Genomic DNA, 16,491 nt, shown 5'->3' on the forward strand with positions numbered 1-16,491 from the left:
CAGCTGCTGGGTATGATTATGCACCGTTTCTGCCAGCGGGCCGAGTTTCTCATCGATTGCGTTAGAAATTTTCTCAGTCATAATTTGGAGTGCTTTTGCGAGCGCTGGGCTAAGTTCAGCCTCGCCATCCACATCTGCCTGGCTCTGTTCAGGCACGTCGGACGATGCATCTGCGGTCGAATCTTTTTTCGCCGTTTTCTTTGCAGGTCTAGGCATTTTCGGCAGAGATTGCGGCCAGAAAGTCTCTAGCGACATACTACACAAGATTTAAAACCTAAAATCAGAGCTTGCGTGCCTTACTTAGGAAGTATAAATGAAAAACGAATAGGCGTGACAGGAGCGACTCAGAACTGCTGCTACTTCCAAGTCGCCATCTTGCGCCCCATCATCATGTGCATTTATAACCATAACAGTTATATCGTCCGCATAAGCTGAAAGTTTAATAGCTTCAGCTTCTGGCTTTTCACTTACTAAAATACCTGTTAATTTAATTCTTAATAAACAAAATAGAGGCTCTATTGCCAAAGCATATAACTGACCAGACATAGGACACCCTTGTCTTATTCCTCTTTTCATTTGAATTGGTACACTTAGACCTCCTCCTATTTTAACCATGCTTACAGCATCAGTATATAATATTCTGATCCATGATAAAAAGTGTTCTCCAAACCCATAACACTCAAGAACCTTAAAAAGAATCAAAAGCTTTCTCCTGATCGAGAGAAAGCAGACCAAAATCAACATTATATATTCCAGCATAATCCATAATATCCCTCATTAAAAACTAATTATCATAAATAGACCTTTTGGGTATACAATATGTTTGGTCTTTCTGTATTAATACATCAAGAACACCTTTAAGTCTATTTGCCAAACGCTTTGATAAAATTTTATAATCGGAACATAACACAGCAACTGGTCTCCAGTTTTTTAGCAGACAAAGGTCTCCCTTCTTTGGAATCAAAGAGAGCACTGCTCGTTGACAACTTTTTGAAAAAACCTTAGCTTTATAGCTTTCCAATAAAACTTTTAAAAAGTATTTTCTGATTATTCCACAAAAGGTTTTATAAAATTCCGCTGGTAGTCCATCGATACCTGGTACACGACCAGATGAAAGTTGATTCACTGCTTTTGTCACTTCCTCAAATGTCAGATCAGAGTCTAAGTTCTTTACATTTCCTTCATCCAGGACAGGCAAATTGTTAAAAAGTTAATCCGCTACAAAATTCCCTGTGCATTCTTTTGCATACAAGTCCACATAGAACTCAACAGCCAGTCTCCTCATTTCCAAAGGATCGGAAGTAACGTTCCCATCAGGTGTACGTAATGCATGCATATAATTAGTATAAATACACTTCTTATTCAAATTTAAAAAAAATCTTGTGGGAGCATCCATATCATGTAAAGAAACAAAATGTGATTTAACAAGAGCTCTTTTTACCTTTTCGTCTAACATAACACTTAGCTCTTGTCTCTTCCGACTAAGATCATCTTGTACATTTACATCATTTTGATCAATTAACATATTTTGAATTTTTAAAATATCTTTCTCTAATTTTTCCATTTCATGTTTGATTTTACAGGAAGTGTGTGTCATAAATTGTGGACAGAAAAGCTTAATCTGAGTTTTCCCTATTTCCCACCACTGAAGAAGGTTATCATACTAATTTTTTCCCTCAACCCAATAATTCCAAAACAATTTAAAACTCTCATAATCAGACCTTCAGATCCGACTCACGGTTATCCTAAAAATGACGATTTAAGAATTAAAAATCCCATTGACTTTCATTGACGGAATGTTCAGATGAGCCAAGACTATTCAAACTCCAACTGTCAAAATTCAAAATCTGACAGTTGGAAAGGCTCGTCAGACTCCATTAACAGCCATTCTACAGTGTGTGTGTGTGTGTGTGTGTGTGTGTGTGTGTGTGTGTGTGTGTGTGTGTGTGTGATGGGTAGGTTTAGGGGTAGGGGCAGTGTGTTTGTGTGTGTGTGTGATGGGTAGGTTTAGGGGTAGGGGCAGTGTGTGTGTGTGTGTGTGTGTGTGTGTGTGTGTGTGTGTGTGTGTGTGTGTGATGGGTAGGTTTAGGGGTAGGGGCAGAGTGTGTGTGTGTGTGTGTGTGTGTGTGATGGGTAGGTTTAGGGGCAGGGGCAGTGTGTGTGTGTGTGTGTGTGTGTGTGTGTGTGTGTGTGTGTGTGTGTGTGTGTGTGTGTGTGTGTGTTAGTGTGATGGGTAGGTTTAGGGGTAGGGGCAGTGTGTGTGTGTGTGTGTGTGTGTGTGATGGGTAGGTTTAGGAGCAGGGGCAGTGTGTGTGTGTGTGTGTGTGTGTGTGTGTGTGTGTGTGTGTGTGTGTGTGTGTGTGTGTGTGTGTGTGTGTGTGTGTGTGTGTGTGTGTGTGTGTGTGTGATGGGTAGGTTTAGGGGCAGGGGCAGTGTGTGTGTGATGGGTAGGTTTAGGGGCAGTGTGTGTGTGTGTGTGTGTGTGTGTGTGTGTGTGTGTGTGTGTGTGTGTGTGTGTGTGTGTGTGTGTGTGTGTGTGTGTGTGTGATGGTAGGTTTAGGGGCAGGGGCAGTGTGTGTGTGTGTGTGTGTGTGTGTGATGGGTAGGTTCAGGGGCAGGGGCAGTGTGTGTGTGTGTGTGTGTGTGTGTGTGTGTGTGATGGGTAGGTTTAGGGGCAGGGGCAGTGTGTGTGTGTGTGTGTGTGTGTGTGTGTGTGTGTGTGTGTGTGTGTGTGTGTGTGTGTGTGTGTGTGTGTGTGTGTGTGTGTGTGTGTGTGTGTGTGTGTGTGTGTGTGATGGTAGGTTTAGGGGCAGGGGCAGTGTGTGTGTGTGTGTGTGATGGTAGGTTTAGGGGCAGGGGCAGTGTGTGTGTGTGTGTGTGATGGTAGGTTTAGGGGCAGGGGCAGTGTGTGTGTGTGTGTGTGTGTGTGATGGGTAGGTTTAGGGGCAGGGGCAGTGTAAGGGGATGGAAAATACGGTTTGTATGGTATAAAAACCATTACGTCTATGGAATGTCCCAACATTTCACAAAAACCCCCCTGTGTGTGTGTGTGTGTGTGTGTGTGTGTGTGTGTGTGTGTGTGTGTGTGTGTGTGTGTGTGTGTGAGAGAGAGAGAGATAGAGTGAGAGTGTGTCTATCTGTCTGTCTACTCACTCGCTTCAAACTTTATGGTCCAGTTTTCTCAAGCCAACTTCAAAGTTTGTTTACAAAAAAATGAAGGTGGTGGTGGTTCATCTTACCCCGGGTGCATCTTACCCAGACTTACACAATCAGTTTCAAATACTTGAAATGCAATTATTCACTAGTTCAACACTTAATTTTAACTGTGACCAATGGCAAAGACCAGAAGATGCAATGCTACAGTATAAATGATGTGACTTGAGCTAAACAGTGAACTGTAATCTCACTGTAACTGTACAGTATAATGATACTAACTGTAGATTCTCCAGCTGTGATTGTGGGTTCATCAGTAGATCACTGAGGTTTCTCACTCCAGAGTCTCCTAGTTTATTCCAGCTCAGGTCCAGCTCTCTCAGGTGTGATGGGTTTGATTTCAGAGCTGAAGTCACAGCAGAACAACCTTTATCTGTCATATCACAGCAGCTTAACCTACATTAGGAGAAATGAGAAAAACAAACTCTTTATTCTGTTTCATTCAAATATCAAAACACTTTTTCTTTCTTGTGTGTGAATGTGACTGACCTCAATCTCTCCAGTTTACAGTGTGAATCCTTCAGTACGGCACATAAGGGCTTCACTCCTGTGTTTTCTAGATTATTCCAGCTCAGGTCCAGCTCTCTCAGGTGTGATGGGTTTGATTTCAGAGCTGAAGTCAGGATGAGACACTGTTTCTCTGTAATACTGCATACACTCAGACTGAAGACAGAAAGAGAAAATTACTCAGATCTGTGATGATCATCTTATTGAAGAGCTACAGCATATAGTCTGTCATTTAGTCTATAGTTTCCCTTTTTTTCTTATTAATATTTTAATTTATGTGTAATGCACTTTGAGTTGCTAGTAGATAAATTAGCCTTTCATCAAAGATTATTCTTCTGAGACTAAATTTCCGACTGTATCTCCTCCTAGAGCTTTAAAGCCACAACCACCAAACTCGGCCAAACCTTCAACCAAACCTTCAGATCCGACTCACGGTTTTCCTAAAAATTACGATTTAAGAATTAAAAATCCCATTGACTTTCATTGACGGAATGTTCAGATGAGCCAAGACTATTCAAACTCCAACTGTCAAAATTCAAAATCTGACAGTTGGAGAGGCTCATCAGACTCCATTAACAGCCATTCTACAGTGTGTGTGTGTGTGTGTGTGTGTGTGTGTGTGTGTGTGTGTATGTATGTGATGGGTAGGTTTAGGGGCAGGGCCTGTGTGTGTGTGTTTGTGTGTGTGTGTGTGTGTGTGTGTGTGTGTGTGTGTGTGTGTGTGTGTGTGTGATTGATGGGTAGGTTTAGGGGTAGGGGCAGTGTGTGTGTGAGTGAGTGTGTGTGTGTGTGTGTGTGTGTGTGTGTGTGTGTGTGTGTGTGATGGGTAGGTTTAGGGGCAGGGGCAGTGTGTGTGTGTGTGTGCGTGTGTGTGTGTGCGTGTGTGTGTGTGTGTGTGTGTGTGTGTGTGTGTGATGGGTAGGTTTAGGGGCAGGGGCTGTGTGTGTGTGTGTGTGTGTGTGTGTGTGTGTGTGTGTGTGTGTGTGTGTGTGTGTGTGTGTGTGTGTGTGTGTGTGTGTGTGTGTGTGAGAGATGGGTAGGTTTAGGGGCAGTGTGTGTGTGTGTGTGTGTGTGTGTGTGTGTGTGTGTGTGTGAGATGGGCAGGTTTAGGGGTAGGGGCAGTGTGTGTGTGTGTGTGTGTGTGTGTGTGTGTGTGTGTGTGTGTGTGTGTGTGTGTGTGTGTGTGTGTGTGTGTGTGTGTGTGTGTGGCATGTTTTCGTGAAATATCAGGACACAAATGTGTATAATGACATGGGTATGACACAGGTATTACAAAAAGAGGGTGAAATATGAGGACGTTCCCCATGTCCTCACTTTTCAAAATGCTTATAAATCACACAGAACAAGTTTTTTTTCACAGAAAGTGAACTGCACAGTCTCCTGTGAGGGCTAGGTTTAGGGGCAGTGTAAGGGGATAGAAAATACGGTTTGTACAGTATAAAAACCATTACGCCTATGGAATGTCCTCACATTTCACAAAAACAAACGTGTGTGTGTGTGTGTGTGTGTGTGTGTGTGTGTGTGTGTGTGAGAGAGAGATAGAGTGAGAGTGTGTGTGTCTATCTGTCTACTCACTCGCTTCAAACTTTATGGTCCAGCTTTCTCAAGCCAACTTCAAAGTTTGTTTACAAAAAAAATGAAGGTGGTGGTGGTTCATCTTACCCCAGGGGCATCTTACCCAGACTTACACAATCAGTTTCAAATACTTGAAATGCAATTATTCACTAGTTCAACACTTAATTTTAATTGTGACCAATGGCAAAGGCCAGAAGATGCAATGCTACAGTATAAATGATGTGACTTGAGCTAAACAGTGAACTGTAATCACACTGTAACTGTACAGTATAATGATACTAACTGTAGTTTCTCCAGCTGTGATTGTGGGTTCATCAGTAGATCACTGAGGTTTCTCACTCCAGAGTCTCCTAGTTTATTCTCACTCAGGTCCAGCTCTCTCAGGTGTGATGGGTTTGATTTCAGAGCTGAAGTCACAGCAGAACAACCTTTATCTGTCACATCACAGTCTCTTAACCTACATTAGGAGAAATGAGAAAAACAAACTCTTTATTCTGTTTCATTCAAATATCAAAACACAATTTCTTTCTTGTAAGTGAATGTGACTGACCTCAATCTCTCCAGTTTACAGTGTGAATCCTTCAGAGCGTCACATAAGGGCTTCACTCCTGTGTTTTCTAGTTTATTCCAGCTCAGGTCCAGCTCTCTCAGGTGTGATGGGTTTGATTTCAGAGCTGAAGTCAGGATGAGACACTGTTTCTCTGTAATACTGCATCCACTCAGACTGAAGACAGAAAGAGAAAATGACTCGGATCTGTGATGATCATCTTATTGAAGAGCTACAGCATATAGTCTGTCATTTAGTCTATAGTTTCCATATTCAGCTTGTAATCGTGTCACACTTGTTCTGTTTGCTGGAAACTGTTGTTTCTTCTTTCATTTTTTAAACCATTCTGTTTTAATCTCTGTTGTTTATTGTAGCAGCAGATGCAGATCTCATGATATTTCTGCAGAACAACATGTAGGGTAAGATGGGGAAGATGCCCCCCTTCAGAACAATGTGGATTTACTGTTAAACTGTAACATATTTAAAGAGAAGTTTAGCATGAGCAGGATATGATGATGCATCAGCCCAATAAACTCTTACAGAATCTGTTGTGGTGAACATCAGTTAGGATGGCATTCCAGAGACCAGTTTATATCCATCTCTCTAAAAGCTGAATTTAACCACCAAACTCATTCCTAAGGTTTAGGCAAGAGCTGCCATAAAAGATCCTTCAGGACCTCCTGGATGCAGCAGCAAAAGAGAGGCCACAGAGATCTATCTAAATCCATTCATACACATGTTTGCAGGCCTTACATTTATATAAACTGCAACACATCCACTTCATCTTCATACAAAGCACAGTTTATGTTAATGATTATTGACTATAAACACAACAGTCCACGGGAGAGATCCATTAACAGATAAACAAATGCGTGGATGATGATTTAACCGTTTATTATCATGTTTGGTCTATAAATAAATGCTTAGGCATTGTATGGAACAGATAATCACCATTTGCCAGAACCATTAGGTGGTTTCCATAAGAAGCATTCCCATACAATTCTCTCCCATTGCTCCTTTCTGTTCAACAGCATTGCATTTATCCATTCTGTGTTCACATAATTTATTGGTTTTATTGGTTCATTCAGTACTTTTCTTTTTGGTTATTAGTTAACTATCCTTTAGAAGTGCATGTTCATTACTACAATTAATAACCGTTGAAGTATTTACTCTTGCATATCTATTGTTAATACATTTCATTCATTTTATTACACTGTGTCTTCATTGTGTTGATGGTCAAAGACTCTACTAGTTGTCCAGACTCGCAAATCCTTCAGATAAATCCGCTGACCAACTCCCTCTAGTTTACAGTGATTCTGAATGACTGAACAGCTCTTTTGGGAGTGTTCTTATATTGTTAAAAGAGTATTCTTAGCTGGTGCACCGTATCAAAAGCGGGAAGGGGTCATCTGATACACTCATAACCACACCTTAAGTGATATGTGATCTAAAAATGCTACAGTATAAATGATGTAACTTGAGCTAAACAGTGAACTGTAATCACACTGTAACTGTACAGTATAATGATACTAACTGTAGTTTCTCCAGCTGTGATTGTGGGTTCATCAGTAGATCACTGAGGTTTCTCACTCCAGAGTCTCCTAGTTTATTCCAGCTCAGGTCCAGCTCTCTCAGGTGTGATGGGTTTGATTTCAGAGCTGAAGTCACAGCAGAACAACCTTCATCTGTCAAATCACAGCGCCTTAACCTACATTAGGAGAAATGAGAAAAACAAACTTTAAAAAAAAATACTCACAAAGTATGCAAAAAAAATCAACTCACCCTCAAAAACAGATCACAGAGACTCATCGTAACACCAAATACATTAAAATGTGACTAAATCATCAATAGACTTATAATACAGAAAATCAACCATAACTTGATTTCACCAAGTTGGAAAACAATGCTACTAAGTTCTGATTTATATTTTATATAAAGATTTACCAATACTTGAGAAAAGGATGACACACAAAGATGCACCACTTTCAATGAAAGGGGAGGTAATCCCTTCAACATTTATAGACAAAAACAAACAAAGAAAAGAGTCTTTGGGATTAAGAACACAGGAGCCTACACAATGTCAAGCATCTGTTTATGATTTCCTGGCATGATCATAAATTATGCTCCCATAGTCCAAATGGGACCAGATCAATATCACACCATGGCACAAGCTGATTAGCCTCTGCTGATCCCACAGCCAATGAGATTGCTTGCTCAACATTTAAATAGTCTGGTTCATTGGTAGCAGTAGGCTGAGTTCCACCTCCCTCTGCTAAACCTGCCTAAATCTGCTACAGGATTTATGAATGTATATTTGTGAAGTAGCAGCAGCATACAGTGCATCCGGAAAGTATTCACAGCGCTTCATTTTTTCCACATTTTGTTATGTTATGGACTTATTCCAAAATGGATTAAATTCACTATTTTACTCAAAATTCTACAAACAATACCCCAACAATACAGAAACACTGCTGTGAGCATGTAAAATACAGTGCCCTGACCTCTTGCCAGTTTTCGACTTACCATACTGCCTGTCTCGGTTATCCCTGTCTGCTACCGTTTGACCCTGCCTGTACGACTACGTTCTTACTAATAAAGCATGCAAATGGATCCCTGCCCAAAAATAGGTGTGCCAAGCTTGTAGCATCATACTCAAAAGACTTGAGGCTGTAATTGGTGCCAAAGGTGCTTCAACAAAGTATTGAGCTGAAAAAAGTAAAGTAAAGGCTGTGTATACTTCAGTACATGTGATTTTTTTTTTCTATTGTATTTTATACATTTACAAAGATTTCAAACATAACAACATTTTGGGTCTATACTATTTTGCACATTGTCTGTATATTTGTTTATTTTTATTATCTGTGTCTTGTCACTGTCATTCTGTGCACTGTGGAGCTTCTGTCACTACAACAAATTCCTATTATGTGTAAACATACCTGGCAATAAAGCTCATTCTGATTCTTCTAATTATTATTTCACATTGGCATTATTGGGTATTGTTTGTAAAATTTTGAGGAAAATTAAGGAATTTAATACATTTTGGAATAAGGCTGTAACTTAACAAAATTTGAAAAAAGTGAATCGCTGTGGATACGTTCTGGATGCACTGTATTTTACATGCTCACAGCAGTGTTTCTGTGTATCTATTAGCAGTAGCAAGTACATACTTGCTCTACAGCATCAGAAATAATCAACAGCAGCTGCATAGCAGATCTAGTCTGCCAAGACCAAATAGTCAAGTCAAGTTTATTTATATAGCACTTTTAACAATGTAAACTGTTTCAAAGCAGCTTCACAGTGTTAAACAGGAAAATAATGCAACAGAATTTTATTCAGCCGTCTAGCCATTCTGGAGAAAACTGTGATGTCATCAGTTCATTTCAATTATCATACAGTGACAGTGTGGGCTTTAGATCAGTAATTAGATCAGTAATTTAGTTTACATGGTTAATTTAGTTTAATAATTAGATTTATTTGGATATTTAGTTGAAAAATTGTGTCCCCAACTGAGCAAGCCAAGCCAGAGGCAACAGTGGCAAGGAAACCAAAACCCCATCAGGTGACCTAAAGTAGAAAAATAAACCTTGGGAGAAACCAGGCTCAGTCGGGGTGCCAGTTCTCCTCTGGCCAATTAACAAACAGCGTATGATTATTATTCTGGCAACTTTACAAGTCAGGTCATAATAGATTGGAATATTCGAAAGATCGGAGGCAACACGCCGGAAATGGGTTTATTGAGGATGACATATCGATTTCCTGTAGCTCAAACAGTGGCGTGGCACTAGCAACGTCAAGGTCATGGGTTCGATTCCCAGGGAAAGCAAGAACTGACAAAATGTAAAATGTGTACCTTGAATGCAATGCAAAGTCGCTTTGGATAAAAGCGTCTGCCAAATGCATAAATGTACTGTAAATGTAATTTAACAATTATTAAATAGGAATATTCGAAATATCGGAGTCATCACACTGAAAACGGGTTTATTGAGGATGATGTGTCGATGAAATAATTATTAAATAGGAATAATCGAAAAGCGGAGTCATCACGCCGGAGACGGGTTTACTGAGGATAACATATCGATTTGACAATTATTAACCCTTTAAGACCTAAGGGTATTTTAACAATTAATTTTCCGCCTGGCTTTATTTACTAAAAAAGCTTGTAAAACATCAACCCTGTTGTGCACAGACAATTGACACACCTCTTTTTTTTTCAAGACAAGTTGCACTGTCAGTATTTTTGTGTTGCATTGATGTCACCTGAATGTAAAATAAGTTATGGGACCATAAAGACAAATGAAAACATAAAACGGAAATTGAATCACTCAAATATTTATTGAAAACACACACAAATAAATAAAAGCTAAGCATATTTCCTCTGGAAAACAGTTTGTTCAAGTCTTTGGAGTCCTGGAACTCAGGAATAAACATGAGAACTTATACAGAACCAAAACTATTTACATTTTTCCAAAAAAAGTCCAGGCGTTTTTGGCCTCTTTGGATTTTGGAAATTTACTGGTGCCAAGCCTCAAAACAGTTCCTATCAGGAACTTCTCCTCAAACTTTCTCCTCAAACTTTTTCCTCAAACTTTCTCCACAAAACTACTCAAAACTCCAGCGCGTCTCTCTCTCTCTCTCTCTCCTCAACACTAGCCGTGCGTCTCTCTCTATCCACAATAACAGAGCTGTGGTTCATGCGTAATGACGCACACCAACGTGGATGACGGATCAGCCTGTCATTGGTCAAACCCTCATCCAAAATGGCAGCTAGCATCGAGCTAGCGGCAAAAATGATGGAAAATTTATAAATTATGGACATCAAGTGGATAAATCTTGGATGTAAGCATTTTGATTTATTGCTGAACAACTCCAAAAAGATGCACATGTTCCAGGCTGGATAGAAAACCTTCTGTAAAGGCTACAAAGACACCAAAGACACCCCCGTGATGGCTAGCTCGTTAGCTTTCTGCTGGAAAAAACGGTAAGAAAATCCATAAAAGTTTCATGAAATAATATAGATATTTATCGGAGGTGCCGTGTGACGTCGTGGGCGATGCCGTCGGGCTCTGAGGGTTAAATAAGATTATTCGAAAAATCGGAGTCATCACGCCGGAGACGGGTTTATTGAGGATGCCGTGTCTCTGAGGCAATTTCAGGCGGCCAATTGACACGGTCTCTGCAGACACTTCAGGGTCATGCGTTAGTCATGTCTGGGCGCAGGTCCACCATCTGATCTGGACACGGACTGGATCCGGCTGACTGCAGTAAACCTCGGGATAAACAGAGAGACTATCATTAGCGTAGATGCCATTCTTATGATGATGTAACAAGTACATCAGGTGTTATGGGAAGTGTTCCCGGTTCCGGCTGACCCAGCTAATGCAGCCTAACAATCATTTAATTGAAAAAGTGTTTTATGTGTATGCCATAGTAAAGAGATGTGTTTTTAGTCTAGATTTAAACTGGCAGAGTGTGTCTGTTTCCCGTACAATGCTAGGAAGACTATTCCAGAGTTTAGGTGATAAATAGGAAAAGGATCGACCACCTGCAGTTGATTTTGATATTCTAGGTATTATTAACTGGCCAGAATTTTGAGACCGCAGTAGACGTGATGGAGTATAATGTGTTAAGAGCTTGCTCAAGTACTGGGGAGCTAAACCATTTAGTGCTTTGTAAGTAATAAGCAATATTTTCATTGTTTATTGCAAAACAATGAAAACTAACGCCATGCTTCCTAATGATATCTCCCAGTGGTAGCATGTACAGGGTGAAGAGTAGCGGTCCTAGCACTGAGCCTTGTGGTACTCCATACTGAACTTGTGATCGGTGTGACATCTCTTCATTTACTACTACAAACTGATAACGGTCAGATAAGTATGATTTAAACCATGCCAATGCCGTTCCACTAATGCCAACATCATTTTCGAGTCTATTCAGAAGAATGTTGTGCTTGATAGTATTGAATGCAGCGCAAAGATCGAGTAACACTAATAGAGAGATACAGCCACGATCGGGTGATAAGAGTAAATCATTTGTAACTCTAATGAGAGAAGTCTCAGTACTATGATACTGTCTAAATCCTGACTGGAAATCCTCACAGATGCCATTTATTTCTAAAAAGGAGCATAATTGTGAAGACACTACCTTTTCAAGTATTTTTGACAGAAAGGGTAGATTTGAGATTGGCCTGTAATTGACTAATTCTGTAGGATCAAGTTGCGTTTTTTTAAGAAGTGGTTTAATAATAGCCAACTTAAAAGTTTTCGGTACATATCCTAATGTCAAAGATGAATTAATGATATTAAGAAGAGGATCTATGACCTCTGGTAGCATCTCTTTTAATAGCTTAGTCGGTATAAGGTCGAGCATACATGTTGTTGATTTTGATGATTTAACGAGTTTAGCCAATTCTTCTTCTCATATAGAAGTGAATGAGTGGATTATTTCCTCAGTGACACTATAATGCTCTGTCTGATGTGCTACTGTAGTAGACGGCTGCATGGTTAAAATGTTCTTCCTAATAGTGTCAATCTTACATGTAAAGAAGTTAATAAAGTCATTACTGCTGTGCTGTGTACAAACAAAAGTTGAAGCTTTATTTTTGGTTAATTTAGCCACTGTATCGAATAAATCCCTAGGGTTGTGTTTGTTTTCTTCCAAGAGAGTCGAGAAATAAGCAGATCTAGTTTTGTTTTCTTCCAGCTGCGCTCCATTTTTCTGGCTGCTGTTTTAAGGGCGTCGGACCACGGCGTCGGACTATTTTCTTTAATCTTCTTTAAGCGCAGAGGGGCAACTATGTCTAAAGTACTGGAAAAGAGAGAGTCAATAGTTTCTGTTGCAACATCGAGTTCCTCTAGGCTATCTGGGATGCTGAGGAGATGATACTGATGAGGAAGAGTATTTAAAAAGCAATCTTTAGTGGCGGCAGTGATTATCCTGCCATTTTTTAAATAAGGGGGTGGCTTTGCAACCTTAGCTAAATTAAGTATACATGATACTAGGTAATGATCTGAAACGTCATCGCTCTGCTGCAAAATTTCAATGGTATCAACATTTATTCCATGTGACAATATTAGGTCTAAAGTATGATCATGGCGATGAGTGGGTCCTGACACGTGTTGCCTAACTCCAGTAGAGTTTAGAATGTCTTTAAATGCTAATCCCAATATATCTGTTTCATGGTCTACATGGCTATTAAAATCACCAACAATTAGTAATTTATCTACGGCCAGAACTAACTCTGATAGAAAATTAGCACATTCTTTGATAAAGTCTGTATTGTGCCCTGGTGGCCTGTATACAGTAGCTAGACTTCTGAGTAATACTGAAGATAAAAATACCAAAAAAATACATTGCCAAAATTACATTGCCAGATTTAAAAACATGCTAAAACCTATTCTGAGAGTTGTCATGATTGAAATATATTTAAAAGTAAAGAACATCTAAAAATGTCTTATATTGTACCACAACTTACCTCAGTATCTCCAATTTACACGTTATACTCTTCAATCCAGAGCCGAGTAGCTTCACTCCTGAATCTTGCAGATTATTATTGTTCATGTTCAGCTCTTTCAGATTGGTATCCGATCCAAGAACTGTAGCCAGAGCTGAACAGCTTTTGTCTGTTAATTTACAATCATTTAACCTACAAGACAAATACATTACACCACAGAATTAGGTGCAACATGTTTATATACCATTATAATAGTCTAAAATTACTACATTGTTTATTAATACATTGTTAGCTAACTGTGTATATGTACTATTCTGAAATCCATAACTTGGACAAAGTCTCTAATAATAAATCACTCTAAATTGTAATGCATGCATTTTCTGTAAAGCTGCTTTGAAACAATACATATTGTGAAAAGTGCTATACAAATAAATGTGAATTGAATACTTTACATTATTTTATATATATTTACATAAATAGTAACAATTAACGCAGCATCCATTTTTTCTGTCATCCTTTGGCTAGTGTTACATTTTATGATCACGCTCTCATTCATGCAAAAGCTTTTAAACAATTCAAGCGCGACAAGGAAAAAAAGAGTCTGGGAAATGTCCTGACACACACACACAACACACAGAAAGACGCACTCCAGTATCGAGTTCTCTTTCACGCTTGAACAAACAATAACACACAGAATTGTGCCAAAATGTCAGTTGTTTTGTCAAGAATTCTCATAAGTGCTAAAATGATCTGAGATGCGCATTAGATCTGCGTCATGTTCAACAGTGGCTAATGCTGTCTGTCATTAATGTTAATCAAAGAACAAAGGGAACAAAGCTAGAACATGGCTGTAACAAAACTGTAGCTTTAATAATCATTAATCTAGGTTTAATTTATAATTCATGCAGCTAAGACTGTAAAGTGTTTGATATTCAATTTCTGTATTTTTCCTACCTGTTAGAAAGGAAGGCCACAGGTAAATATGACATTTATAATAAAGGATTTATGTGAAGATTGTTTTAAGTTCAATTAAATTAAACAATATTTTTTACAGCCTAATAAATGTTGAAATTGATAGCTTTCAATTATACTGTAATGTTGAATGTCAATCGTTAATGTTTAAAAAACTCATTTTCGTAGAGACATCAGTGTTAGTATCAGTGATAAATATAAAAATATTAAAAACAGCAAAATATTAAAACTCTTCAAAAAGCTTTCAATTGCGATTAATCGTAGGGTGAGCTAGAGTGAATCAAAAATAATATATAGGAAATGCTAGTTTTTGTCAGTGACATATTTGCTAGATAAAATGAATTATGCTTGAATAATATTTTTGTTCAGATTTATAGCTCAGATGACAATGATACATTAGTCTTGAGGTAGAGATTCTGGGGGTTTAATGATTCTAGCATTGAAGTTATGGAAGAGCATTTGTGCTTTATAGCAGAAGCCGAAGAGAACTATATAGTGGAACTTAGTTAAAATAACTAAACCAATGTGTTATATGACAACAACACTGTTGTGCTTCATCCTCTGCTAACTCAACCCTATAAAACCTATTGTATCGTATGTGATATACTGTATAAATGTCTAAGACCTCTAAATGATCATCAATATGATCAACACTTTACTGAAAATGATGAAAAACAGCTACAGGCCTTCTATCGTCTGATTGATAGTTTACATTATGTGTAAATATAGTTAAAACTACAGAACTAAAACTATTATGAAGTTTAGCATTTAAAATTTTGTTTTATCTGGAGATATAGAATGACAACTGATAATATATGAACTTTAAATGGTCTGTTATAGCCTGGATGACGCCAAAACATGACAAAACATGAATTGCCTTACAGAGCTCTTCTGGAGGTTTTGATGACTGCCAATAATCTAATGAGACACTCGTCTGATTTCTTGAATTTCTGAAGCTCAAACTCCTCCAGCTCTTCCTCTGATGTCAACAACACAAAGACCAAAGCAGACCACTGGGCAGGTGAAAGGTCAGATGAGAGACTTCCTTTGCTAAGGTGGGTCTGAATCTCTTTCACCAGAGTTTGGTCGTTCAGTTCATTCAGACAGTAGAACAGATTGATGGATCTCTCTGCAGGCAGATTATCTTCTAATTTCTGCTTGATGTACTGAACTATTTCCTTGTTGCTCTGGTCATTGTCGTCTTGCTGTGTTATCAGTCCTCGTAAGAGTCGTCGATTGGACTGGAGTGACAGACCGAGGAGGAAGCGAAGGAAAAGGTCCAGGTGTCCATTGTCACTCTCGAGCGCCTTGTCCACTGCAGTCTTGAGTAAATCAATCATGGTTTCATTTGTGTTTTCCTGTTCTGTAGACTCATGATCAAACACACTTGTCTTGTTCATGTCTAGACACAGATGTGCATAAATGGCTGCAATAAACTCCTGAACGCTCAAGTGAACAAAGCAGTACATGGTGCCAAGAGTGATCCCGGTTTCCTCCTTAAAGATCTGCGTACACATGCCTGAGTACACTGATGCCTTATAGACGTCAATACCACAGGCTTCCAGGTCTGTGTCATAGAAGATCAGGTTGCTTCTTTCCAGCTGATGAAATGCCAGTTTCCCCAGTGAAAGGATGGCGTCTTTATCCCAGGAAACATCTGGTGTGTATTCTCCATCATACTTTCGGCGGCTCTGCTGGATCTGAAAGCGGAGAAAGTGTGTGTACATTTGTGTCAGAGTCTTGGGAGTGTCTTCAGTGTTTGATTCCTGCTGTGTTTTAGAGATCTCATCAGCCTGAGTGTTTTTCACATCATTATTTCTCTTCTCCTCCAGAATGTTCTGGAGAACAGTGGCTGAAATCCAGCAGAAGACTGGGATGTGGCACATGATAAAGAGACTCTTTGATTTTTTAACATGATCTATGATTGTGTTGGCCTGATTCTCATCCGTGAATCTTTTTTTGAAGTACTCTTGCTTTTGTGCGTCACTGAATCCTCGTATCTCTGTCAGCCGGTCGATACAGTCAGGAGGAATCTTACTGGCCGCTGCTGGTCTGGTGGTGATCCAGATGAGAGCAGAAGGAAGCAGATTTCCCTTCATGAGGTTCGTCAGGAAAACATCCAGAGAGGCTGGTGACGATACATCACGCCACGTCTCATTACAGTCAAAGTTCAGAGGAAGGCGACATTCGTCCAATCCATCAAGGATGAACAGGACTTTGAATTGAT

General features: G+C 39.3%; 1 protein-coding gene across 1 annotated transcript in view; it reads right to left on the minus strand.

Annotated features, from left to right (window-relative positions):
- The window catches only part of LOC307139806 (uncharacterized protein), a 57,365-nt gene that overhangs the window by 29,225 nt on the left and 11,649 nt on the right, over positions 1–16,491 (minus strand). Inside the window, exons 7-13 of the mRNA XM_079838906.1 lie at positions 15,147–16,491; positions 13,314–13,484; positions 7,377–7,550; positions 5,846–6,019; positions 5,579–5,752; positions 3,703–3,876; positions 3,436–3,609 (exon numbers count right to left, since the gene is read on the minus strand). The exon at positions 15,147–16,491 is cut by the window's right edge and continues 483 nt beyond it. Coding sequence (XP_079695032.1) covers positions 3,436–3,609; positions 3,703–3,876; positions 5,579–5,752; positions 5,846–6,019; positions 7,377–7,550; positions 13,314–13,484; positions 15,147–16,491 — 2,386 coding nt within the window. The remainder of the gene's footprint in view (positions 1–3,435; positions 3,610–3,702; positions 3,877–5,578; positions 5,753–5,845; positions 6,020–7,376; positions 7,551–13,313; positions 13,485–15,146) is intronic.

The sequence above is a fragment of the Gobio gobio genome (assembly GCF_949357685.1).
Source record: "Gobio gobio genome assembly, chromosome: 16".
NCBI lineage: Eukaryota > Metazoa > Chordata > Actinopteri > Cypriniformes > Gobionidae > Gobio > Gobio gobio.